The sequence below is a fragment of the Pteronotus mesoamericanus genome, unplaced genomic scaffold (assembly GCF_021234165.1).
Source record: "Pteronotus mesoamericanus isolate MK-2021 breed Mesoamerican mustached bat unplaced genomic scaffold, CSHL_Meso_final contig_29, whole genome shotgun sequence".
Taxonomy (NCBI): Eukaryota; Metazoa; Chordata; class Mammalia; order Chiroptera; family Mormoopidae; genus Pteronotus; species Pteronotus mesoamericanus.
This window is the reverse complement of record NW_026555123.1, coordinates 4,341,877-4,369,614: the sequence shown is the minus strand read 5'-3', so window position 1 is coordinate 4,369,614 and position 27,738 is coordinate 4,341,877. Positions and strand designations below refer to the sequence as shown.

Here is a 27,738-nt window from a genome sequence, read left to right as displayed (position 1 = left end):
AAGTGTTGCTCTGTCTTCACTCTGTGGATCATTTCTTGGGAAAGCGACTGTGTTTCATCTCTCTTGTAATTGTACATATGGAATTGTGCTTAAAATCTTAAATTGATGGGATGCTCAGAAAAACTACCAAGGAACTTTTCAAAATTAGTAGGGCTTTCCATTGAAAAAGGGGTACTCGTATACAGTGAAACTTTCAAATGAGATACAGCACTGTATCCATTGTCCTGGTAAGATCTCCAGACCCCCAGGTGTCCCATGTCTGCAGACTCAGTCTCTCGTGGATCCTCCTAGCCCTGCTTAGAGTGGACCAGGCTCCCGTGTGTGCGGTGTACACGCACTTACGCATGTTCTAGCTGAACTGACTGGCATGCCGATAGCCAGGCCCGAATGCGTAGTGGATCATAAAACTATGCTCTGAGTAGATTTTTATGATGGAATACACTTATTAATGCATTATAAGATAATTGCCTCGTGTAAATAGTTATGATTCCACTTTTAAGAAAAATGTATGTTTTATACTAACCACATCCTTAAAAGAAAACTAACATAAATGCAACGTAATCCTAATGTAATTTAGATACCTTAATATTTAGGGTTGTTAAGTTACTTGTCAGAGAAAATTAATGTTAGGAATTAGCTCCATGCAAAGGTCCCAGTAGATGTAATATTTTCTTTGAAGTTTCTCTGTATTTCCAAGTGTCTTTCTTGCAACTGATAAAATTTTCAGAGACATTATATATTAAATAATAAGACAACACGTTGAAGAAAGGGGTTATATTTTGCCATTAAACACAACTATGTTTTGAAAAAGAGCAGCAGATAATATCAGATCATCGGTTTGGGAAATGGTGTGTTTCCGGTATAAGTAGGAGGGAAGGAAAGTGGCCCTCGGGCTGCCTGAGCCAGAGGCGCCGCGCGCCGGCTGCGTGTCGAAAGGCTGTCACTAACCTGCTCTCTGTTCCTGTGCTCTGGCCGCAGGCTTCAGCATCAAGGCCGTGCCGTTCCAGAACGCCGTCCTGAACGTCAAGGAGCTGGGAGGTAGGACCCTTTCAGTCATTGCTACGTCCGGCGCTCGCTTTCCCTAATTTGGTATTACTGTGTTCCATGTCATGAAAACAGTGATTTGTTACCGGGGTTCATTTACCCCTTTTCTCTTGGTAATACATTTCCTAGCAACACTTCCTTCTCTTCTTTATATATGTTTTAAAGGTGGATGGTGAGTTCCAAGTAATACCAACTATTTCTTTCGCATGAACTAAAGAGCTGTACTGTTAGTGCCATTTCAGAAACTGGGCTGTTTGGTTTTGCTTGTTCAAAAATTTATTCTTGAATGAAAAATATGAAGAGAATGTACTATAATTATAGAAAATCAGCTATACGTTATGCAGGACAATGAGCTATGTTTTAGAGTAGTTTGTGTTTATGCTGCAGGTTTTATTGTATCAAACCTTTTTAGAGTGTATTTATTCCAATAATAAATCTTTGCCAGTGTGTTCTTTGCTAGCCCAGCGCATTTATTGGCTAGGCTGCTCCCCGGACCGTACATCACTCAGCCCTCATTACACTCTCTGTCTGGGATTTGGGGGCTGTGTTTTATGTCAGTCAGGGTCTTAACCCATATAAATAGGCTAACAAAGAAATGAGTCAGTTCAGTGAACCTGCTAAACCCTCTAATGGCACAGGAGGGTGGTAGGAGCTCTGGGTGCAGCAGACCGCGGGTGAGTTCGTGACGGAGAAGAGAGGTCAGTTCTCTCTCTAACCACTTGTGACATCGACCTTACCCTGTTATTTTGTAAAGCTCACTCAAACCGCGACCTGTTTTTAACGTGATAGAATCGAAACTCAGAATCGATGCCAGTTTAATAGAGCTTGATGCTTTCTTATTTTTGTCTCATAAGGTATCCGCTGATCTCTCCAGGTGTGGCTTCGGACAGCCGTGTCTAGGCGGCCGGACTCTGTCAGCCTGTCTCGTCGCGACCTTTGACTCGTGTAGTGTGACCACTTAAAATCAGCCTCGGTTGATAACTTCTGATTTTCTTTTCTTTTAAGATGTTTGGTTTTGTCATTTTGATGACAAAAAGCCTAAAACATGGGTGTTCTTGTAGAGAAATAATATTTCCATGTAAAAATTTTGAAAAGACTGTGTTTCTTTAGGTTGAATATTTTAATACAGAGGTGGGCAAAAGTAGGCTTACAGTTGTAATACAAGTGAATGCTACAATAATAGATAAATAGTACAGGATAAACTCTGCATTTTGCATACTCGAAGCTGTAACCCTACGTTGCCCACCCTCGTGTTACCCTGTGGCTTTTGGTGACTCTTTGCTTCTCAGGAACCATAGGGTTATAGTCAGAGAACATACTGTAGAGGTCCATGGAATCAAAACGCAGGGCTTGAGATGCCATTGGTTTTGAACATGGCTGGAACTTAGTATTTTGCGACTAGGCTAGACATAGAAATTTCAATGAAGACCCTTCAGGTGTAAGACACAGTTGATTAATGGGCAAGGTGCTTATTGTAGATGCGTCATTGGGTCATGTGAATAGTGACCGTGTCTGGACAATTGAGAGCAGCACACACTGCAAGGAAACGTCACAGCCTTGATGTTGTGCCGCTGCGTCCCGGACGGCGGGCCCTCGCGTTCCGCAGCTCTGTCCTGCGCCGTGTGCGACGACGCTGGGAGAGGTGCAGGGGCCTGGCCCTGGTGTCTGTCAGTGAGCCCGCGTCACGGTCGGCCTCACTGCAGCTCCCAGGGCTGGTCGGCGGCGTTCGGTCAGGATTCGCCGCGCAGTGAAGGGTCAAGGTAGGAGACCCAGGTGTGCAGCGCAGGAATCCGTCCGCGCCCAAGCAGGTTTCGCTTCACTGAGAAAACTGTCCTGGCAGCTGCTGAGGTGAAGGTCACCATGGAGAGAGGACACTGTGGGGTTTGGTGACAGTGTTTTAGTTTTCACCTATTCTGCGACAAGGGAGACGCAGGGGAAAGGCGCAGAAACTGGGACAAGTCCGTTCGTTCCCAGGCTAATGACATGCAGTGTCTGGCATGTGGAATTCTGTGTCCTCAACTAGTTCCGTTTTCAGCTGAGAGACTGTATCGCGGAGAAGCTGATTTTCTGGGTAGAACCTCATTGGGTATCCGGTGTCACACGTTCAGAGGCGAGCCACACAGGGGCGCCATCCCGTGGCGGTCGCTCACTGCCTTCTTTGTGTCACAGACACCGTCTGAGGGCTCCCCTGCCTGGAGCGAGACTGCGCGTTCGGCTGAGTCTCACCCGAGAACGGCATGGAGCGCGCACAGCCGCCCTAGGATTGGCAGCAGCCTGCGTGCCGTGGGGCTGCTCCCCGCGTGAGGGGCGTGTGGCTTGCCCGGAGCATCGTGACCTGCTGCAGTCGGGCTGTTTGCGAGGAGGCTGCTTGACTAAGAACTTCTGATTTTGGGAGGAAAGAGTTGAGCGTTTCAGGATCAGTGTGCGAAGGCGTGAAACCCCTATTCAGCCACAGAGGGTTTGTTAGAAGACAGGTTTCATGAGTTCGGTCGGCTTGTCCATCGGGGAAAGAGTCTGAAATCAGGAGAGCAGCTCAGGAAGGCGGCGGAAGGACAGCCGGTGCCCAGCCCTCGAGGAGGACGATCAGGACGCCCAGACCTGCCTGTCCCCCCGCCACCGCAGGGCCCGCGACACTGCCCGCCTCCTGCTGATGCCCCCTCCCCCTCCCAAGGGCTCCAAGGCGCACCCTGGCCCCTTCGCGGCCTTGAGCTACGTTTCTTGCTTCCTCAGAAGAGGAAGAGGCATCACTTACAGTCTGTCTAGAAGGAGAGAAGCTATGGAATGAAATGCCAGCGACCCATGGAGTCAGAGGGGGCGCCGTTACTTTGGGGAGGGCGCCTGATAAACTTGATGTTTGTACACATGACTGGCATTTGTATGTGTGTGTATATGTATCTGATCGATACGTGTAACATACATACACATGTCCTTCTATGTTCTGATGCGGTTTTTCTTAATGTTTCTCCTACGGCCTCTCCCACAGCTGTCCCAGCACCAGTGATTGTGTGTCACGTGTGATTCTGGTTGGGGGGGAGGTAAAAGACACTTAAAACACACCCCTGCTCTCCGAGGAGCTCACGGTTCCGTGGCGGCGGCCTTCACGGGAACAAGCATTTGAAGTTAATGAATTTTTAAAAAGTAGTGAAGTGAAGCGGGGGACGGCGGGGGCGGGGGGATATGTACAAGGCCTGGGAGGCCACAAAGAGGGGCCTGACTCGTCCAGCCTGGGGGGGCTCGTGGGCGGGCTCTGCTCTCTCTGTTTTGAGAACGTCTTGCTTTCCTCAACTTACTGGTCAGGCCCACTCTGGCCGCACCGAGTATGCCGATCTTCACGTGAATTGGAGCGCTAAATTTTCTTCCGTTTTCCCCTTATTCCTGTTTCTCTCCCCACAACACATTGTCACTTAACCTGCGCAACTTCGTGGCTGGAGCGAAGGTTTACTGTCTCACAGGCAGCGAGACCCTGGACACTGAGACAAATCTAGGGGCTTGGTCACCGTTATCTGGGGCCGGGGCTGGGTGAATCTGCAGGTGGGCCCTTGACCAGCGTACCCTGGACGTCCGTAGGGAGTTCTCCAGGGCCCGGCCCGAGGGGCAGGGCCCCGCCCCTGCGACCTGCCACTGCCCTTGTCACAGGCACAATGCAGCTGCCACCTGTCGGCGTTCTCGTGAGCGCTGTGTGGACAGAACACGAACACCTTACGTCCTGCTCCGAAGCTGCCGTGGGACGGAATCTCTGCTGCGGCAGCCGCGTCGCTCCTGTCTCCGCCGTCAGCCCTCCCAGGCCGCGCTCCCGCCCAGGCTCCGGTGAGCCCAGGAGGCGCGCTTCTCTCCCGTGGAGCCTCCCAGGCCGCCTCCCGAGACGGTGCCTTACCTCGGCGTTCCAGGCGGTCTGGGCTTTTCCACAGCGGGTCCTGTCCACACTCTCTCATCCCTCCCTGTGCACTCATCAGCGTGCGCTCGCTGAGGGCGAGCCGTGTGCCACGCTGCGTCCTAGGACGAGGCGGCGTCGCAGGAGTCAGGGCCGGCCCAGGCCCCGCGCGACTCACGAGGAGGCTCCTCTGTCCGTTGCTTCTCTCCTTGGGTAAGGCCGGGTGTGACTTCTGTGGGCCCGGAAGTCACAGTTCTGGGTCACCCCTTCCTACCCGAGGGGCCTTCAGCACCATCCAGCAAGGCTGGTGGTTCCCCTGGTCCCCGAGAAGGACACTCTGGGGCAACCACGCAGCCAGCACTTCCCTCCGAGCGTCTGCTTCCCTCCCGGAAGCTTTTGCCGCAGCTAATAGAACGCTTTCTCTTTTAGTTTAATTCATTGCTCTGCCTGTCCTGTTCTGTTATTTTTATTTTGCTGGGGTTGTACAGGATGGCAGGGTCCTGGACAGACAGATTTCTTTTGCAGAGACCTTACGCCCTCCTTCTCGGGCCTTGTTCCGAAGCCCAGCCATTCTCTGTGATTCCAGGCGAGGCCGCTTCCCCGCGTCGCCGCCTCGCCTGTAAATGGGGGAAGGATGGCTCATCCATCATATAACCCTTGTGAGGACTCAGTTAATTCACTTCAGGTGCGGCACTTAGCGATCACCTGGCCCATAGCTAATATTTTTGGAAGACTTACTTTAATTATAATTATATTCTCACTCCCTCATCCCCCCCACCCCCCAGGGGGAAAAAAAAACTTTCAATAAAGCCTTTTTCCCAAAGGTCTTTAAAAAATAACTGAAATCACACATCACTTGCCTTTCCTCTGTGCTGTCATGCCTTTGTCCGCGTAGACAAGGTGTTGTTTCCCTCATTGCATTCCACCAGTGCAGGCTGCAGAGCCCAGGGGTTGGGGGGGGCTCTTGGGTCGCTGCCTGGCCTGATTTTGGCCCGACACTGGCAATTGCACTAAGTGTCCTGTCCCTCGCCCCTTACCACCTCGCCTCCTGCCGTCAGACCCCGCCCGGCGCAGCCCTCCTACCCCAGCGCCTTTTACGCTCCCCCTCGGCCTGCTCTCGGGCTGCGCTCCCGGGACGAAGGGAAGGGCAGCGCCTGGCCTTCAGCTGGGCCGAGAGCCTCGGCCACACTTCAGTTGCCTCCCAGCTCGGATTTTCGTTTTAGAAACTTCCAGGCCTTAAATTGATGCACAGATTGTATGCACACATGCATGTTTTTCTCTTGATTTGGAAATTTCACTTGGAAATCGGTAACCTCCAGAGAGGAAAAGCTCATTTCTCAACACGCTGGGTTCGTTGCTGTCTATTGATCAGGACGCAGACACCATAACATGCCTTTTCTTCCCCAACTGGATCCTGGAGCCACAGTTGGCCTTCTCTGACACCCTGCGTTCTCCCTCTGATAAGCTGACGGGCGTGCCCGCAGCGTCCATGCGTCCCCCGCGCCTGGCCACTGTCCCTGCCCAGACGCTCTTTGGCAGCCGTGCGCCCGTGGCCCGGCCGGGAGCAGCTCGGGAGCAGCTCGCTGTCCTGCCTGCTTCCGTGGCTGCCGCCGCCCACTGCCCGTCAGGAGGGTCGTGCGTGAAGCTTTCTGTTCCGTTTTGCTTTGTCCCTCCCAAGACAGGTTTGATTCCCCTGATGGTGGTGCGGGTCTGGTGGGAAGAGCAGGCCGGGCTCGTCACCCGCTCCCCCGGCCCGCACCGTGGGGACCGAGTGAGTTTGGAGGACTGTCCGCTAAGCCGGTTTTTCCAGGGTCGCTCCTTCTGGCAGCCAAGCTGTTATGGGAAACAGATGTTGACTCTCCCGCCTCTTTGTTTGCCTGGAGGACGCGGCCCTGCAGGGAAGGTGCTGCTTCGCTGGGCCCTGCTTGGCCCCCGGGGCCACTCGGCCGTCGGGCCGTGTGCGTTTCTTAAGTTGTCGGGAACCCGACGGGCAGCCTTCCTGGCCGGCGGCCGGGGAGGCCGCTGCCCGCTGCCCTTTGCTTCTGCGTTTCATACCCGGCCCCTGGGATGTGTGTCACTGAAACACAGTTTCCTCCTTTCAGAATCTCCTATTAAAACTTATTTCAGAGGGAAGACAGGCTCCTTAATTCTCATCTGGTACGTTTCCACAGTTCTGGGCACGTTACGATTATTCCATCTCTGTCTCTTAACAAAATAACCCAGGGATGCTGCACCTGTAGGGTGCGTCTGGTAGGCTTTCTGTTCTTGCTGGAAGCCCCCCCCCCCCATCAAATAAATAAAGTAACAATAATGCAACTGAATACCTGTGCATTGTATGTACTCGTTGGCTATCCAAAAAGGCAGGGGAGGAATCAAGACAGCAGAAACCAGTACATGGGTGGTACAGCTGAGAAAGAAACCGCGTGGGCAGATGGGGTTGAAGGGGTTTATCGCGGCCCCGTTGAAGGGACGCGTGCATTGCTTGCTGGTGTGGAGAAGGTGACTTGGCACACGAAACTGGCTTCGACGTCTCCGTCTCCATACATGGGTTTCTGTGGGGGGAGTGGCAAGAAACAGGGACCCTGGCAGGGGAACATGGTGTCGCTGCGCGGGGGCCCAGGCAAGGCAGGCGGGTCCGCAGGACGCCTCATGGCCGCGCTGCGAACTCAGCCGCTGCCGTGAGCTGCGCACCTGGAAACGCACCGTCTGCCTCGGCTGCGCCACTAACTGCAGGGAGGACACGCGCAGCCTCAGGACGCTCCGTCCTCTCTGCGTTCGAACGTCCTGTTGTTGTTTCCTCATCTGTAAAGTGTAAGTTTTAATAGGTCATCGCTCTTCCTTCCCCGAGGGGTTGGGCTGGAGAAGAACCGCTCCGTTGCCTCCAGCCCCTCGGAGAGACGCTTTAGGGGCAGACAGCGGGGTTGCCACAGCGTCTCCTCTCAGGGCCGCGGGCGGAGGGCGGCGCGGGCCACAGAGCGATGGAGGCCTCCTGATGGGGCAGGGTCCCCCGGGGAGGAGAAGCAGGCCTCTGCGGGTGGGGAGCAGCCAGTTAACTCCTGGCTGGCTGAGCTGTGTGCGTCCTCGCTCGGCCGGGGCCCTGCTGGGGGAAACGGTGCTGGGACGGAGCCAAGCGCCTTGGATGAGAGTTGAAAGGCCGCAGCTATCTAAATTGGTTGAACAGGATCCCAGGGTGGTGGTGTTCAAGCGTTTTTTACACTTGCTCAGGGAAAACGGAGCCAAGTCCTCAGCAGAGCCAAATAAATGAATCTGGGGGCCCAGAAGTCTGTTACTGGCTGATGGAGGCCTGACCTTAATTTTTGTTTTCTCCTGGAGACGTGCCCTAGGACATTTTTTTAAATCTGTCTTCCCGGTCTTAGTTTAGTATAGCACTTAATAATTGCTTCTTCTAAAACTATGTATCTACATAGAATGTTCCAGAAACTGGTTCCCTGGCCTCCGGGCCCCACTCCCTGCCACAGGCGTCCCCTGTGCCTGTGAGGTCTCCGTCTCGCCGCTCTGGGCCCGTCAGGTTCTTTCACCTCTTCCAGCTCCAGCAAACCTCCTCAGCGGACACTTGCGTCGCGCTCTCAGCTGGGCGACGTCTCCCTCCCACGGGAATCCGCCTTCGCTCTGTCCCCGGGGGTGCGCGCCGTCCTAGCAGCTCACTTTCGCTGTGTTTGCTTTCCGTGTGTTGCAACAGCAGCGCTGGGAGCCAGGAGCCCAGCAAGTCTGGCCGACGGAGCAGCTGGGCTCACGACCCCGGCTGCGCCCTCCTGCGGCGGCGGAGCGCGCTGGCGTGTTCTTCCGCTGGTGTGGCGCCACTCGCTGATTTTTTCCCCGGAGACTCGCAGCCCCCGCGTTGCTTTGTCCCCCAGGAGCCTAGAGCGCCCGCTTCTGACATGTGTGCAGGGTTCTGTTGCGCATGGCCATCTCTGTTTCCTTTGACACGACGTCCTCCATTATTTATTTTTATTTTCCGTAGGGCCGGCATTTGGAGAGACCTCACAGCTCTTTTCTTGGGCGAGTGGCAGGAGTCGGGCTCTGCCCACACAGCGCGGCCAGCGCCAGCCTCGCAGTGCTGCTGTCACGGCCCTTACCTCCGAGACACACCGCGACGGGGCGAAGCGCCCAGGGCAGCAGTGCCGCGTGGGAGGGACAGAGGAGCCTTCTCCGAGGAAAAGGAGCAGGTGGGACCTAGTCAGGCAGGTGACGGTGGGCTTGGCCCAATCTGGCCCCGCCTGGAAACCAAGCCCACTGCCACCGCTGTGCCTTTTGTCTCACCTGTGCCTTGTCCTCTGTGTCGTCTCCTTTGTCCTTTCCCTGTGATCCTAATCGCACCTTGTACTCAACCCTGTTAGAGTATTTACCGCACCGGCCTGTAAAGTTACGAAGAATTGAGAAGCACACCATAATCTTTAGGGTCCCTCGTACTGAAGTGTAAAATATATCGGTAGTTCTGAACTGGAGGGACATTTGTTCAGTTAGGTAGGTCCCCAAGGTGCTAGAGGGATGCTAGACCCTCCAGAAGCGAAATGTTTGTTGACTTCCTGTCAGCAGACGTGTAATGCACACTCACGGCGTGCCAGGTCCCTGGGTGCCGGCCTGCCCTGGCTCACCTACCACGCGCACACGCACACCCATTCATATGCACAGAGGCGCGCGCACACTGGCATACACATGCATACAGCCATACATTCTCACAGGCACACGCCCACACCCATGAAAACACTCGTGCGCTCACGCACGCGCGCACACGCACCTCCGAGCCCACGTCTTTGCATGTTTTGATGGGGGCTGGTGTTGGCTCTGGTGGCGATGGCTGTTCTCGGAGGGAATGAAGCAGCTTTCCTCGAGTCTTGTGACTGGAGTGGCTGTCGGGCGGTTGAAGAGGCAATACCGCATGTTGCTGTGTATAATGCTTACTGTTTGGCCCCAGTTTTTGAGGGAAAAACAAGGGTGTGAATGGTACATGGGAATTCATACTAAAATGTGGGTGTGCGTTACACACGGGAGCACGTTGTACACGGCAAAACGCAGTCTCTCTGTAGCTGGTCGTCACTTAGCAGACGAGGTTGACTCGCAGACACGTCCTCAGGCTGAACAAAACAGAGCTGGTTAGATTTGCTTTGAGGCATCATCATTTGTCGCTTTTAATTTCTTAATGTCCAAAGGATTGTTGAAAGGCTACATTGAAGGCCCTTGGTCATTTTAGTCTTGAAATTCACTGCCATTAATGGCATCCTTGTGAGAGGTGATAATGTGAAGAATTTATCATATAAATTTCATTACCATTTTAAATCCAAGTACGTGAATCCCTTATGATTGAAAATTGAAAATGGATTTTTAAAATGTGTTTATTCTCCCTCCCTCACCAAAATCTCATGAAATTAAAAAAAAAAAACAGAAAACAAATAAAAAATTGAGTCTGTAACAAAGTTAGACGTCCATCTGTAATGAAGGACAGCAAGACAAAGCTTCAGGCACAGCCCAGGGAAACGTGAACTGGACGGGGGCTCCCCAGGGCTGTTCCTCAGGTCCCCCAACAGGGTGGGTGACGGGCTCCGCGCTGGAACGGCCTTTGTTCTCCTGCTCTCCCGGTGGTAAACAGTGGGCGGCAGCTGTGTTTACCCGCGAGCCGGATCTCTGAGCGCGGGCGTGAGACTCCGCACGGTGGGCAGCGCCCGGTAAGGCACCGACTGCCAGGTGGGCTAGAAAGCCCCCCCTCGACACACACACAGGAGACAGGCCACTCATCTGTCTCTCTTCATCCCTGGAAACAGGTGGTTGTAAACAAAAGAGCAGCAAATGGAGATTCTCAAACAAAAGATAAGCATATGATCCTAACACACCCTACAGCACAAGGAAAACCACCCCATCAGAAGTCCGAAGAAAAAATATTCAAAAACCTAGAGGTAATAGAGTGATCAGAAGAAGACACCCAGAGAGCTGTAGGAAGGTGTTTATTCATGGAAAATAATCTAACACAGAACTTAGGAAATTAAATGTCAACTTTAAAGCCTTAAATGAAAATATCAGTTGACACAAGTCAGACGTGAATGAGCGAGGGGAAGGGCTGAGCTAGGAAGCGTCCTCAGAACGCCTTGCAGAGGGGTGCTCGGAAGGGTGAGAGAAGCCTTCAGAGACGGGGAAGAGTTCCGCAAATTCCGACCCCCCCGGAGGGGAGCTCTCAAAGGGGAGTAAAAGGGGACCGGAGGGAATGAAATAATCAAAGCAATAAGAGAAAAAAAGCCTCAAGGAGGGGAGAAGAGCGTTCGGATTTCGTGAGCCCTCGGAGTGCCCCGGAAGGGCCGTATCTAGACGCGCCGTGGCAGAAGCGCTACCTGGAATCACACAAGCCCAACCCAGGGTACCATCTCCGGCTTCAGCGCCGGAGCTGGCCGAGTGGGGTGAGCGAGAGCCACGGGGGTGCGTTCTCTTCTCACTTAGGGCGTGGGCTGTAATTAACAAAGGAAAACTTAAAGCTTAACTATATACCTTTAATTATCAAGGGTAAATACTACAGCCATAAGGTAGGATGATACATACATGCCTTTAAAAAAATCTGTCTGAAAGGTTTATTCAATTAATATAATATTCAATTACTATTATAAATCTTGTTAGAGAATCCAGTGAGATTTGCTTGAGAGCAAATACAATTTTTGCTTTTGTGTATCATGTGAATTTTTATGAGAACGTTTTAAAAAGAGATTTTTTAAGAAAGAATACACAGTAAGATAGAAAACAAAGAATATTTGATACATTCAGCAAAATGCAAGAATGCAAAAAAAATAAAGCAAAGTAACCAACAAAAATTTATGGTAAATATATAATGTCTATACATACATCAATGATCACAATAAATGTAAATAGATTAGATTCTCCTTTTATAATATGAGTGGCATTAAAAACGATTATAACACATTCAGCCCTATGTGGCGATGAAAGACACTTATAAAGTGAAAAAGATTCAGTGAAGGAAATATAAAGGACTAGAAAAGATACCCTAAGGAAAGACCATCAAAAAGAAAGTACTCGGAGCAGTGCAGGGGGGCAAAAGCAGGTTTACAGTTTTTCGTATGGAAAACACTACAACTGATCAGCTCTGTTCCACATCCTAACAACTGCAAACCTGCTTTCGCCTCCCACCCCCGTATTAATTCCGATGACATAGAATTCAAAGGAAAGGACATTACCTGGAATAAAGGACTCCCTATTGATACACAAAGGTGACTGAGTAATCCTAAACTTTTACATATTGAACTATGTAATTCTGACAGGAAGCTAAATTCTACATACAGCTAAAACAATGAAAAATGTAAGAAAAAAATCAACAGATCCATAATTGGTAGAAAATTTAGCCATACTTTTTTCAGAAGACAAATATCACATAAATAAAAATATATAAAGGGCTCAAATAACTAATTAATAAAATTTTTTTGAACTGCACATGAAATTTTTATACACATGACCATGTATAATGTATTTTCTGACTAAAATGCAATAAAATTGGAAATTAATAACAAATAGACAAAAATGAAACAAGATTTAAAAGTACTCTAATCATATACTATGTAAAAAAAATTAAATCAAAATAGATCCTAGACCTAAATATAAAACCTAAAACTAAAAAGATTCTAGAAGGAAATGTGGGTGAACATTTTTCTGACCGTGGCTCAGGCAGAGATTTCTTGCAACGACAGAAGCATGATTCATAAAGAGAAGTCGGTGAGCTAGACTCTGTAACAGCTAATGATTGTGATTTTTAAAGCCACTCTTAGACCATGAAAATATAGGCCATAGGCTGGGCAAACATCACCTGCAAATCTTCTCTCTGAGAAGGTACTTATATCCAGAATATACAAAGAACACACAGAAAAGAAACAGCACTCTTAAAGACGGGCAAAAAATTTGAACAGATTCTTCATCAAAGAAAATATGAGGAAGGTCAGTGAGCTGAGGCAAAGCTGTTCAGCATCGTTAGTCACTGGGGAAATAGAAATTAGAATCCCCACCCGCACGTCAGAATGTCTGAAGCGAGGAGCCTGACTGCGCCAGGTGTTGGCAGGGCTGCAGGGAACCGGCCCCTGGTGTGGGGCAGGAGAGAGTCTACAAGTGACCTGGGAGCCGGTGTGGCACTCTCTGCAGGTACATGCAAACCGACCTGACAATGAGGCCACTCCACCCGTAGGAGAAATGAAAACTTAAATTTATACAAAACCCTGAACACAGATGTTCATAGTAACTTCATTTGTAATGGGACAAAACGAGACAGCCCAGCCGCCATCAGCCGGGGAGCGGATGGACGCGCCGTGGCGTGTGCACACGGTGAAACGGCGCTGCAGCAGAGGGGGACAGCCTGTGCCGCAGCGCGGGCGGCTCTCAGCAGAGCAAGGCCCGTGGGGGAACGGGAGGGCGCGCCTCGCCTGGCTTTCCCACACCGGGGTAAATTTAAGGCGTCCCCCTTATAGAAAGTTCTAGAGAAATGCACACTGGTCGTTGGTGACAGAGTTTCAACGATTGCCTGAGGGCTGGGCCAGGGACCACGCCAATGCAGGGGCAGACTGGAGGGCTTAAAGGGGCGCAAGGAAATGGGGGTGACGGGTGTGCTCATTGTATTGCCTGCGGTTTCACTGACGCACGCTGTCGAAACTTAAATCCTATACTTTAACATGTGCAGTTAGTTATGTGTCAGTTCTATCACGGTAAAATGATGAAAAAATATTTAATTTAGAAATTGAAAGGTACTCTGTCCATAATCCCAAGGCGAACATCATTGAAAGTAAGTTTTGTAGAGCACTTATGGCCTTTTCTTGGATTGTCCCCTGGTAAGGAGTTATTTTAAAGAGGCTAAGTTAAGGGACGTGGTTAAGAAAGAAATCATGCCTGGGGAAGACTCAGAAAGGAAAAAAAATCCATTTGTGGATAATTGTATGCTGCTGAATTATTAAGGTTACATATGTAAGCACTTAAAACTCTAAGGTCAGGATGTTATCAAATCCATCAATTTCACATGTAGATTTAAAAAATCTCAATGCTAATAAAAGCAGACAGATTGATCTGTCTGGGCACAGCAGCACTCAATAAATCAAAGAAGTACATGCGACACCTCCACTGCACAGAGCAAGGGAGACTTCTCCGAAGACACCGGTCCTTGTTCCAGAGGGACACTTGGGGCCACAGCGCACAACCCTCTCTTCGCGTCTGCGCTTATCCCTGGGACGAGCGTCCGCGCTGCTCGGTCTGCGGCCGGCAGGACGCAGGTCTCCTTGAGCAGGACGGCGAGGGGGAAACAGTAACGAGAACACTGAGGTGGAAGAATGTTTTTTAAAAACCTCGGCTTCCAAAGCACATGAGAAAAATTATTCGTTTTTTAATAACCCATTTTCCGTGCATGTGGAATACCTGTCTCTGCTTCTCAGGAATCGTTCCAGCGGCAGCTTACCTTCTCGGGGTGATCTTACGCTCTCCGGGTTGCAGCTGCGGTGGCAGTTCTCCAAGCCGACCTTATTTAGGCATAGAAGGTATTATGCTCTTCGTTTGCATTTTCCCTTGTTTCCCTGTGCAGGTCTCACCCACACGGCTGGCTGAGGTTGAGATGCGTCTCTGTATGTGTAAGAGCATCCTGTACCTAATACGCTGCGAGGGCGGAACACAGTGGGCACATGTGCCATCAGAGGTCCCTGGAGTGGGGCTGCCGTGTTCCTGCGGTAGCAGTGTATTTTAAGTCTGGGACGCATGGACACTCGCCCTCTTTGTCATGAGCCGCGGTTGGTGGCGCTGCCGGAGCGGGCAGGGGCTGCCGTGTTAGCGCGTCCTCCGCGCTCTAGGGCTCAAAGGCAGAACGCTACCCTTTTCTGGTTTCAGCTTTCCTTCTTTTTCTTCCAAAATTCTGTAAGAAGATTTAGGTATTGAAGAATTTTTCCCCTTATGAACTAGTTCGGACCTCAGCCAGTGCAGATGGGCCTCGATGGACCAGAAGTCAAAGCGCAGAGGCAGCTTCTTGGGAGCGGCGCCTTCGGGCGTGGGGCTCTCATCGGGGTGAGCAGCAGATAGACTCACTTGCTGCACTTGGTTCTTAAAACGGGGGCTGTCTTTGATGCGGTTACTTTTATAAAAACAGGGCTGGGCAAAAGCAGGTTTCTAGTTCTGAGTAAGTGAAACAGTTTATTCTTGTTGTTACTTGTTATTGTAGTATTTTCCATATGAGCAACTATAAACCTACTTTTGCCCCATCCCGGAATTGTCTCTTTTTGCTAATTCTTATCAAGCTATCAGGTAGGACCACTATCTCTCTGTAAGCAGATGAAAATCTAAGTGTTAACATGTTAAGATCCAAAATCATTATACCTTAAACCCAGAACATAGAAAACTAGCTACTGTCTTTAGGTGCGTCTCTGAACAGGCTTAGAACAAAATTTTCTAGTCATTTTAGATTCCACACGTGTTTGTGAAAAAGCAGAAGAGGCTCCGCTGTGTGACACGGAGAACATTTGGCTGCCGCTGCCGTAGTCCGGAGTGAGCGGGGCGGCCAGCAGCGCGGCCGGCACAGGGGAGAGCGCAGATTCCCCCCGTGCTCCGAAACCGGGGAACGGCCGCGTGTTTTCTTAGGGTTCCTCCGCAGCTTCTTTTCCCTTTTGGAGTTTCTGTGTGTTGTTATCAGGAAGTTTAGTTTAACTCTTGCTCCAGATGTGGGTGAGGCCGCAAACACAAACTGACACCAGAGTAGTTGCGGGGGGAGGGGGGATTTTGACACCGGCTTCCCGGGCGTCGGACTGCGGGTGACACACAGCGCCACTGGACGCCTTTTTTTTAGGCAAAGTGACTCTTTCAGTTTCTTTCACTGTCACTTTTTAAAAAAAGTTTCTTCAAATCCTCGAAAGGCAATGACCCAGGTTTCTACTTAAAGTGAAGAAACAACAATTCAGGGCAAAACAAATGCGCGAACCTGACACCTCAGACCAGGGCCAGGGGCCCAGCCTCGGACCCCTGTTTTCGAAAAAGTTCACTTTTGTCGGCCTCTGCCCTGGCTCCTGTTCCAGAGCTACATGGTCCCCAGGCTCTGTTTCAGGCTAAATGCCTCTCCGCCCCGTCCAGGCCCGCGTGGTGGCCGGTGCTGGGAGCCCTGGGCCGTCTGCTTCATCTGGCAGCTGTAGGCGTTAAACATCTCCTCTTAGATGGTCTTTTGTCTCAGGCGTTAACCATCTCCCGGACCTCCAGGGAGGGCCCTGCTGCTTCCAGAGCCAAAGCAGCGTGGAGCTTCCCTCTCGGGCGGGCGAGCCTTCGCAGCCCAGGCCTGTCTCTCCTCCCCGTCTCTGAATGTTGTTTCTCTTCAGGTCTGGAGAAAACAAGGAAGACAAAGCAACATCGAGGAACTGTCTCTGTGTCACTGTCCCTTGGCCTTCTCATTCTGACCGCGGTGCCAGCGTTAGAGTGAGCCTGGCAGAGTGGAACTGTTTCTGGGTGCTCTGTTTCAGCTAAATCTGCCCTTTCCTTTACTGATCTGCCCAATTTGAGTTGAAAAGGTGTTTTTGTTTTTGTTTTTAATTTGCAGGAGGGAGGAAGGGTGTGGACTTAGCAAGGCCTCTGAAGCTTTGTCTGCCACAGCCCTTGTCAGAGACTAACAGACACCCCCCGCCCCCCACAAACACCTCCAGACCTGGCTTAACAAAACGAGGCCTTTTGGAGGCGAAGGTGCCTGTTACTGACCCGCCTTAGTTAACGAAGAGGAAGCCCCTGCTTGGCCTCCCGCGGGCCTGGAGGATGCGCGGACGCCCTCGGCGGGGTTTTCTCCACGGACGGTTTCTGTGCGGCCCTGATGCGGGGCTCTCGGGGGCGGGATTCTGACCTCCCTCCCGATGTCCCCCGCAGACCACGCTCCTGCAAACGTCCATGAGGGCTTGTCACCTGTCCTTCAATTTGCGGCTGAGCCCCTGCCGTTTTAAGACGTGCGCAGCGGTGTGCTCCTTTGAGAAAACCTTCCTATAAAAATAATAGACTTACACGTTACTGGGTCTTATTAAATCGGCTGTAGTATTATGAAAGAATTACTGGTTTCTTAAAAGATGTCACTTCAGATTTTCTTTACGTAGTCACGTCCTGGTACCTTTTAAGTTATTTGATTTATCTAACTACTTTCCAGACCATTTCTACATCCTCAGCCGATTCTTTTTGTGAGTCTTAGCACACTGGTCTGCCTGTTCCTCGCAGACTTTTCTTTGAAAAGCACCCTCTGTTCCCAGGATGGGTCCCTTTCCTGGGTTTTGAAAACCCCTGGAAAGTGACAGTGAAAGAAACTGAAAGAGTCACTTTGCCTAAAAAGGCGTCCAGTGGCGCTGTGTGTCACCGGCAGTCCGACGCCCGGGAAGCCGGTGTCAAAATCCCCCCTCCCCCCGCAACTACTCTGGTGTCAGTTTGTGTGCAGCTCATCTTGTGCCGCTTTAACTTCAGGGTGAATTTGGGTAAAGGTTTTACAGGCTGCTGTGAAATGACCATCTTCTCGGCTCCTTCCTGGGCCGCCCGGGATGAAATGTCGCTGTGGAGAAGACAGGAGAGCAAAGGACAAGCGGCCACAGGGTGGGCCTGGTCCGCAGGGGCGCAGGCGTCGCAGCGAGGCTCGCGCTGGACCCCTCTCAGGTCTCCCTGTCTCGTTTCTCGGTGATGGTGACGGTCGGCCTCGTCCGGGCCTGTTCGCTGGAGAAGCGGGGTGGGTGATCCGGGTCGGGGCCGGCAGCTAGCACTTCCGGTTCTCCTAGCATCGGTTTTCAGTGCTTCCTCGCTTTCTTAGGGCCTTTCTCCCAGATGGGCTCTGGCGTGGGTGCCGTTTTGGGAGGCAGGAGGTCAGCGGAGAGCTGGGAGCAGTGGCGGCTCGCTGGTGACAGCGGGAGGTGTGAGGCTCTGCAACAGGAAGGAGAGGCTCCAGGAGCGTGCCCTCGCCCGGCGCCCTCCCTGGGTGCTCATCTGGGGGTTCTGCGGGGCCCTTGGCCGGAGGAGGACACCGGCAGATTCTGCTGGGACAGCCCGTGTGTCATCAGAGCCGTCCGGCCGGTCCCCCTGCCCCCGTCGGCTTCGGCGTGCGGGGGACACCCACCCCTTTTGCCGAGCTGGGGGAACCCGCAGCCACTGAAGTCTTCCACTGCAGTTCTGGACCCAGTTCTAAAACAGCAACCCGTCTTAACCTCTGTGGCCGGGAGGGGCATGGTTGGCACTGTGTCACGGGCCGGCAGGGGAGCGGCGGCTGAAGAGGAGACGATTCCAGGGCCAGCTCTGGACACAAACCGAACGACATGGGAAGAAACCCAGGCAGACTGTCTGGCGTCCCCGTGGGGTAGGGGGACAGGGCCCTGGCAGGGCTCTCGATCTGTTCGTGGGGAGAGATATAAACAGCAAAGCCCTCCGCCCGTGGCTGTAAAAAGAAATATTTTTTATGATGTACTGTTGTTTAAGAGCAAGCTGCGAGTTGTGTTTAAGATTTATTCCCATGCAGTTCAAAAACCAGAATTCTGCCTGTGAGCTTAAGCTCTTTCAGATGTTTCTATTGTGTAACATTCTCTCCAGATTCTTCTTTTAATGTATGGTGGGGTGTTGTTTTTTTTTTTTTTTTTTCACACAATCTGTTAAAAGATCAGTTTGTGTGAATCCTGACACCGTGATGCTGCTTCGTGGGCTTAATTTGAATGTGAGCCGTTGCAGCTGGAAGGAAGCACGTGATTCACGGCACAGACCTGTTTGTCGCCAAAACAGATGACGTTTTACGTTTCCTCAAGATGCCTCGAAAGAGGGACTTGCTCTAGAGGAAAGCCACATTTGGCTTCCTCCGCTTTTGAATTCTGCTTGTGATGTGAATTAACCTTAAGCCCATCGATGCCACCACTGGCCGTGCAACTGCATAGAGAAGGTTTGAAAAAATGGCATATTTAATATATGCTGCCCCGGAGCTGATTAGTCTTTTGGGAGGGGCGGGGCGCGTGGAGGTTGGGAACATTTTTCCAAATGAGTCCCTGAGTCTGGGATTCAGTGTAACAAAGAGGGCGGGGGTGTGATACGGTTTAGAAATCCATTCTTCCTGCCTGGCCCTGTGCGTTTTGCACTTTCACAGCGCGCCTGCTCCCGGGCTCCCCCACCTGCAGGCGCGCTGGACGGGGTCGCCCACGCAGACGGGCAGTGCCCACAGCTCCAGCACCGTCGCCCTGGGTCACGGGGCCTGTGCGGGGCGTCCAAGCGTCCTTCTCTGAAGCTGTGTCAGAAAAGGGGTTGCGATGTCCTTCCTCCGTGAGGCCCGCCAGACCTTTGGGGCCTGTCAACGGGAGTCTGCCTTCTAAAGCAACACGGACCCACATGCGTTGAGTCAGGTGTTACTTCGACTCGTTGCGCCTGTGAGGAACTGGCTCTTTTCAGACCCCTGAGGTGTGGCGGTCGGGTGCAATCTCAGATGGAGTCCTTCCGCCCTGAGGATGTCAGCGGCTCAGAAAGCGTGTTTACATGCCACAGCTGACGAGTTTTAATTATTGCAATTGATTGTAATTTACCAAAATCAAACTCTCTGCTTCTTCGCTCAAATGGATGCAGTGTGGCTTGGTGGGGCCACCCTCCAGCAGGGCTGCGCCCTCCCTGGACCGGAATTTGGAAACGAGGCACTTGCTGTGAAATACGCGGAACAGGCGTTTCCCCGGCTCAGAGCCTTTCCCGGCTTCCCCTCCTTCCCGTAATACGGGGTCTCCAAATTGATCATCATTCTGTTGCCTTCACCTGGACACGGTTTAAATCAGCGGGGTTCCTTTTAACGCCTGGGTCCGGAGGTGCCGCTCTCTCTGTGGTCTGACCAGTGAGCGACTCCCCTCTCTCCGTCCGGGCACAGCGTTTCTCTCCAAGCCAAGGGTCCGAGCCGCAGCGCCCGCTGGTGCGTACCCGCCGTGCCGTCAAACGCCTGTGAGCTTCCGGTCAGGTCCCTTCAGGTCCCTTCCGCTCTCTTCTTCTGTGGTTTTGTTCTTTCATTCCAAGTTCCAGACATGACTTAATGTCTCTAGTAAATGTCACCGTGTAAGTGCTGGCTCCTGGCTTCAGCTTGTCAAGAACTTCCTGACTTTTTCAATTCTGTCATCCCACAGATTGGCATTTTCTTTCAGCTGGGTGCCACCTGTGAATCTTGAAATGACACCCTCAATGTTTTTATTCGGTTGGAAATTGTAAGCACATAGCAGGTTGCCCGCTGTGCGCCAGCCTCGCGCTCCCTGCTGGGGACCACCAGCGGCCTGGAATGAAGCATTTCTCCGGGAGGGACAGACCTGCGCCGGGGAAGCGGCAGGGGGCGTGGCAGTGGCTGGAGCAGGCGCGTGAGAAGCGCTGGGAGCACCTGGGCGGGTTGCCAATCGCAGGAGGCCCCGCCCCTTCCACGTGGGCCCAGGCCTGTGAGTCGCGGGTGTGGCTGCTCTTCAGCTAGAGTGCCGCCTGGCTACTGTGGTCGGATTCCAACTTTTCTCTTTATCGCCCAAGGGTAGGACAGGACACTTGTTACCTAGTTGCAGAAATGACCCCCTGCTCTGCTGTTCCCCAGGTGGACGAACCTGGCAGGCCAGTCCAAGAGGGACTGGGGATTCTTTTGGAAGACGTATTCGCTGTGACCCCAGGGTGGCTCCTGGTGATTTCACTTATAGAACCTGGGGTGATATTTGCCTATCCCCAGTCTCCTGGTAACTTTCCCCCGTTCATGGTCACATGGCAGTGGTTTGTGTGGTTTTGTGCTCACAGCTGAGTGTCCTGTTGTCTTGGCCTGTGATCTGACTGGGTCTGGAGACCGGCTTGACTTCGAGCAGCTCTGTGGGCTTTCCGCTGCCTCTGCGTGTCTCTTCACTGCTCTAGGTTGAGAAGTGCTCTTCTTACGCCCTCCCTGTTGTCTTGTCTTCTTTCTGTTCTTCTGTTCTCAGCATTTTTGTGAACGTATCTCCTTTGTCTGTCTTGTCGTTCCATCCTCCTCTAACTCTGCAGGGTGACGGACCGGTCACGGCCGGTGTCCTCCTTCCCCCCTCCCTCCCATTACTGCCTTGAAACCCTGCAGTCCAGCGTGAATGACCAGCTTTGGTACGGTGGCCTCTAGGAAAACATGCCACCCATTTCTTCTTCGATGGTCACGATTTAATTCAGAGACTTGGGCTCTCCATTGTTTCCTCAGCCTTCTCTGCTATGACATTGTCACCCGAATAGGGTAGCAATTTATCCGAACAACCGAGAACTCTGTAGCAGCCTTGTGTATATTTAATGGCATCTTGCTCCGATGCCGTGACTCACTGTAGCGATATTGCTGAGCGTATGGAAGATGAGAGGATCATTAATAAGTGACAATGCAAGAATAAACTGTTTTCTATATTCATAACTGCAAGCCTACTTTTGCCCTCCCTGTTTACCTGCTACCAACGTTGGGCGAGTCACGTGAAGTCACATACGTGCCATGAATGGTGCTCGTCTGGGACCTCAGTGTTCGCCACTGTTCCTCCGTGGGCGTCTGTCGCAAACCCAGCCCTCTGGTGGGCTCGTTTTCTCACTACCCGCCTCCGTACTCCTAATTCAGGCTGATTTGTAATTTTGACTCGTTAATATGGCTTGATTTCTAATGATTAATGATAAAATAATTTAACTCTGTTTCTACATCTTTGGTAGATATTTCCTGTATTGGTACCCTATACGTCTATGTTGTCCTATGTATTTCTGTATATATGACACCTATGTATTTATCCTGATTTTTTAAACATAAAAGCATATATTTCTATTGAGTTTCTAAATACTTCTTTAGATTAGATATTAAAAAAACAAAATTCAGGATTAAAACATTTTCAGGCCCTTGATAGTACATAGGGCAGAATGGTTCTATAGCAAATGTTCACAAATTTATTCTTATTAGGAATACTTTCTATTATCTTTGTCATTGCATCTTTCCTATTGTAGAGCACCACTCGATAGTTTAGGAAGTTCGATAAATGAAAAAATGTTACCATATAATTTTAATTTCTAATTATTTTGGTAACAGATTAAAATTTTTTGTTTGTATCTCCTTCGTAACGTCTCTTTGTAGCTATGCTTTTGCTATTAAAAATGTGGCCTTTTTAGGTACTAGTTATTCTGGGTGAATTTTCAGGTTGAAAGATTCCTTTGAGATTTTGATTGATGATGTATTAAACTCACTAGTAAATTAGGAAAGAATTGAAATATATTTATTCTTCCCATCTAGAATTGTGATATTGTACTTCATGTATACAAACATTGTCTGTGATTTATACAAATTTTGAATTTTTTAAAAATTAGCATATTTTATTGTTACTACATGGATTTTTAAGTGTTTTTCAATGTAGTAGTAAAAAGATATTTTAAAACACCCTAATTTTGTTTCTTATCACCTCTGGAACCACGTTATGGTCAGTTCTACATTTTCCAGTTAATCCTTCTGGTGTAGTAGGGACACAGCCTTCCTCTGCACACGGTGATCGTTTTTGTCTCCTTTCCAGCGGTCAGACCGCTGACGTCGCTTCCTGCCTCACTGTATTAGCTAGAACTTTGAGGACAACGCTAAACGATTCTAGTGTTAGTGGAGCCACATTAATTTTTATATCCTCCGCACCTCGTATAGTGCTTGGCTTATAAAAGGCTCTCAGAAAGTGTTTGCTGGAGTCAACTTAGCTGTTAAAGAGCTTTGATTCTAGTTGGCCAACTAGAAACAATGTGCATAAATAACTTTTTATTGTGGTTACAGTACACAATAAAAAGTTACACAACATCATTAAAAACTACAGATAATAAACTACCCTGGCTTTTTAGTGGGGGAAAGAAACGATGTACAAATGCCGTAAAGAGGATGGTTGTCACGCAGAACTTGAGACTAGATGGTACGCAAAGACAGGAAGACGGCAGGGAGCGGGGCGGGGTGGGGGGGGAGAGGAAGGGGAACCGCGCAGAGGGAGAGTCCTGGCTGAGGCAGAACTCGTGGGGGACAGGCGGTCCAGGCGAGCGGGTCACGGCTGCTGCAGAGGCGCCGCCTCGCCTCCGGTGCGCCGGCGGGAAAGGCCAGTGAGGCGATGGTGCCAGGCTGCCAGAGCCCTGAGTGGCAGGGTAAGCTCCTTCCCTAGCGCTTCCCAAACGTTTTCTCATCATCAGCCTTGTGAAAAACAGCGCTGTTTTAATGACATGTCGGGGTGCACAGAGCCTGCCCGTTGCCCAGGGGATGACAGGAGGCGGGGGCCTGCGCCCGGGCCCTCGAGACCCCCACCCCGGGCCGCGGCGCAGCGCTCATCCCTCCAGGCCCTTCACGCAGAGGGGAGGGGGTTTCCTCGCGGCCCGCTCGCGCTCTCCCGTGTCAGCGTCCAGGGACGTGAGCTCTCCACTGAGCTGCCCGCCTCCTGCCTCCGCACACACAGGCGCCGCGTTACTCGTCCCGTTGCTCCTGGCTCCCAGTTCCAGCCCCGAGAGCTGTGCTCCCTTCCTTTCCTCGGGGCCGTGGCCCTGCATTGAAAGAAGAAAGACAGCCTACCTGTGCCTGTCATTTCCTTCCCAGACGGGGCTTCACCAGAGAGAAGTCCCAGATTCCGCAGGCGCACGCCATTGCGCTCGCTTCCGCCAGCTTGCTTTGATTTTATGATGATTACGTCACTGACTCTTACGTCTCGGTCCTAATGCCGCTGAGTCTTGACAGGCTGTTCTCTCAAGGTCAGCTCTGGTCCCCCAGGAAGTGAGCACACCTTCTGACATTCTTCCGGGGGACTGGTATGTGGCCCTGAAACAGTCATCCATCAGTTAGTTCCACTTCACGCCTGAAAGTGCTACTGCCGGCTGCCAACAAAATCACCTTAATGGATGATTTCTCTATAAAAGGACTTCCCTTAATTAAAGCAACAAATGTAAACTGCCACAACCCCGTGATTCGGTGATGTTACAGTTCATTAGCTTCTGCGTTCGCGATGAAGGTCCTTCACAGAACAAGTGCTCAGGCATCACGTCTACCCTGTTACGCTGATTGAGCGTATAAAGATAGGTGTTGATGTAATATTCTGAAGCCTATTTTAATACTGAGAATGGGGTTAAAAACCTCCCAACTTGATTGTAAGACTCAGAAACGCTTCTATGTTATACATTTCACTCAGACGTTTTATAGGCAGCTGAAGCTATGCTTTTAGTACTGAAATGTTATTTGAACAGTACGGTATTTGATAATATTAAGGATTTATTGTTGATCTCTTTTAGATGTCGTGATGGTATTTTGGTTATGCTTTTTAAGAGAATTCTTATCTTTTAGAGATGTACACCAAAATACCTACAGGTGACATTATACAGTGTCTGAGATTAGCTTCAGAATAATTCAAGGCGGGGGTTGGGATAATGCCAGATTGGCCGGAATCGGTGGCCGTCGAGGCTGAGAGATGGCATTCGCCGTCCTTCTTTTGATAATAACAAATGAAAATGTCAGGAGTTACGTCGTCCTTTATCTGATGAACATCAGAAACTCTCCAGCACTGTCAAGCGGGTGAGTAAACTGTTCCAATGTTGCATTAAGCTTAGCTGCCGTGCCTTTAAAATTTCTGTCCCTTGCCTTTTTTCTTTCATAGTTAATCTGTTTTTCTTCTTTAAATGCTAAATGTTCTAAATTCTAAATTGATTTAGTCTTTCTCGTAGCCATCTCTTCTTGCTGCTGCCCACCTGCCTGTCTCCAGTGGTCTCCCTCTTTCTCTTTCTCCCGCATAACAATTTACTACTAATAATGCCCTGAGCAGGGAGCCCAGAAACTGGGTCCACGTTTTTTCTTTTTACGCAAGATTTCTGTGTGCGCCGGAGAGCCTTTTGGGGGTTCAGCATGCAGACTTCAGGGGGTTCCCTAGGGGCTGTGTTTGCTGGCGGCCCCATGGTGCCTGGCTCCTAGCTGGGCTCGGGATGGTGCGCCCCCAAGCTCGGGTCTGGCCGGCCACGCCTGCCTGGGGCAGCGCCGTGTCCTGGCGCCCAGCTCCGGCCAGGCGCTCGGAGGCCCCTCCCTGGGTGTCCGCTGGTTGACTCGGGGGGTGAACAGTATAAATCAGGTGGCTGTTTTCAGTTCTGCAGACATGGGTTGCATGCAGCTTATACGCCAGTTTCAGTATCAGCTCCCTGAAATAGCCAGCACTGATGCCAGACGTTTGTGCAGAGAGCTGTCAGCCCGGAGGGGTCCTACAGGAAAAAGCAAACAAAGGCCTGGTGACCCGTGCTGACACCGAGGGGTAGGTGGGGCGCTCTGTGATCACAAAGGGGGCACAGAGCGGTTTGTGAAAGTGAAGGAAGACTCCACAAGCCACGTGTTTGGATTTAGACCTGAACCGTGCTCAGGGCTTCCTGGGCGCGCCGTGAGCAGAGCAGGGAAGGGCCGCCAGGGGAAAACGCAGGGGCGCTTCCGTGTCCGAGGGCTTGGCAGTGTCGGCCTGGGGGAAGGGCGGTCGGGGACAGGGGTACGGGGTTAAGAGGACTCCTCAGATTCATGGTTGGGTGGCTTCCAGTCCCCAGGCAGGGACTTGGGAGGCCGGTTTGGAAGAGAAGGTGTGGCAAGAACGAGTTCATCTGGGGACACGGCGAGTTGAAAGTACCTGGAAACCGCCTGGAAGGGAACGCAGGACAGCCTTTCAGGAGCGAGAGCGCACTGTCAGCACCGCGGGACCTCAGAGGAGAGCGTTGGAATGGCTGCTTTCAGGAGGCGGCGGTGGCTGGGGCAGCGTCGGCGACGCACGCCCAGGGCGGTGCAGAGTGAGGAGGGCGTTCTGGGGACGTCTGCAGGGTCGTCCTGGATCAGAGCCCTGGATGCTGTCAGGCCAGAGACCTTGTCTTTCTCTTGGAACATTTAAAAAAATTTTTTTTACTGATTTTAGAGAGAGTAAGGGGAGGGGGGGGGGAGAGAGAGAGAGAGATGTACATCGGTTTGCGGTTCCGCTGATTGAGGCATTCATTGGTTGGCTCTTGCGTGTGCCCTGACTGGGGATCGAACCCGCAGCTGTGTGCGTTGGGTCGGTGCTCTAACAGCTGAGCAACCCGGCCAGGGCGAGACTGCGGGTTTTTATTTTCTCGTCTCCAAAAGCACAGCCAAGCACAGCCCAGCACAGCGCATCTGCAGCACAGGTGCTATTTACTAGAGAAGTGATGAGTTGCCAGTAGGACCTCGGGAAGGTTAAGTTTCTTTCCCCTTTAGTTCATTAATCCACATTTTGGAAACTTCTGTCTGGCCAGAAATTCATTTTTAACTTTGCATTAGTTATCTATCAATGGGTGACAATTTACTGCAAACCGAGAGGCTTAAAAACAAAACGCCGTCTCACTTTGCCTTGGTAAGTTAAACGTGGAATGACCGTGTGACCCAGCAGTTCCACGCGTACATCTACGCTCAGGTGAATTGGAAACAAGTGTTGAAACAAAAACTTGCACCCGGTACTTAGAGCAGTTCTGTTCCCGGTGGCCAAAAGGTGGACGCCACCGAGATGCCCGCCAGTGGCTGAGCGGATGACCGGCACGGCCTATGTCCATGCAGCAGAGTCTTCTTCAGCTGTAAAAGGACCCCCTTCTAACCGCCTGTTTCTGTTGGGCAGGTTTCAGTGCCTCGGGGACGGTTAGACTGAGGCCTCCATTCTGCCTGGCTCCGGCCGGAGGCCACCCTCAGTCCTCTGCCACAGGTGTGTCTCCGGCGCGGCCGTTGGCATCATGACGTGTCCGAACTGAGAAGGCAGTAGCGCTGACCTCTCTCAAGACGGGAGTGAGGGCCTTCGTTGACCTGACCATGGAGGTGACGGCCCACGCCGTGCCCTCGCGGGGGTGGGAGTCAGGCCCCAGGCCAGGCCTCAGCACCAGGGAGGGGACGTGGGGGCCGTCCTGGGGCTGCCGGACCCCACATGCAGGGGCGCCCCGAAGGTGTCCACGAGACTGGTTCTCTCCCCGGGCGGCCCACATCCCCCTGGCTGCCCCCTGGGGAGGGCCATGGGTCCTTTGCCGTGCGCCCCCAGCTCCACAGCAGGTGCAAACTGAGAAACCACGGCCCCTGATGTGATCGACATGTAATACATGGGCTGGTTGGTAATGCTTTCTACTCCTCTGCAAAGACGGTTGCTGAGGCATTGATTGTTGACCAGGATATAGGCCCGTAGATTGATTCTTGAGCTAAGACTCAGCATGTGTGTGTATGTGTGTATTGAATGAATATTTGTAGCAAGGCCATTTTTCTAACTAAGGAAGAGATAAATCTTGAAGGATACAAACCAAGAAATGGAGGTGGGGTGGAGAATATCTTTTTCTTTCCAAACATTTTTTTCTGTGTGTGGTCCAGCCATTTGTATATAGGAGGAACTACCAAAATAGCAACAAAGTCCATCGTAAATGTGTCGAAAATAATTTTTAAGGACCCTGACCCGGTGTCAGACTGGCATCCTTTTACACACGCCGGCCCTACAATTGTTTTCCCTTATTTAGAATACAGCACGAAAGGACCGAAATGTCCCCATGAGTCAGCTGTGAAAATAAGTCCTACCCTGATATCAGAGCGTTCAGAAAAGCCAACATTTTGGAGCCCTGCCGCATACCTAATAAATGTTTCTTCCCCGTAGTCTGTTTTCTGTCCTCAGGCAAATGCATTCTTTAAGGATCCCCCATCTAAATGAAAGGCAGCCGGCATGCTTAGCATGGACACTCTGCCCTCTGTCTCCCTCTTTGGAGTCGGGTCTCCGTGGGAAGCTGCCTTGGAAGGGGAGAGAGCTGGACCTCAGGCGGTGTGTCCGACCTGTTTGCCTTCGCTTTGGTGAGCACACCGGTTCCCAGCCTTTCTGTGCTGGGCCACTCTGCGTGGC

The 27,738-nt window shown here is 51.4% G+C and overlaps 1 protein-coding gene across 1 annotated transcript in view; it reads left to right on the top strand.

Annotated features, from left to right (window-relative positions):
* ARL15 (ADP ribosylation factor like GTPase 15) overlaps positions 1–27,738 on the top strand; it is a 322,033-nt gene that overhangs the window by 121,419 nt on the left and 172,876 nt on the right. Inside the window, exon 3 of the mRNA XM_054575339.1 lies at positions 979–1,038. Within this exon, the coding sequence (XP_054431314.1) occupies positions 979–1,038 (60 nt within the window). The remainder of the gene's footprint in view (positions 1–978; positions 1,039–27,738) is intronic.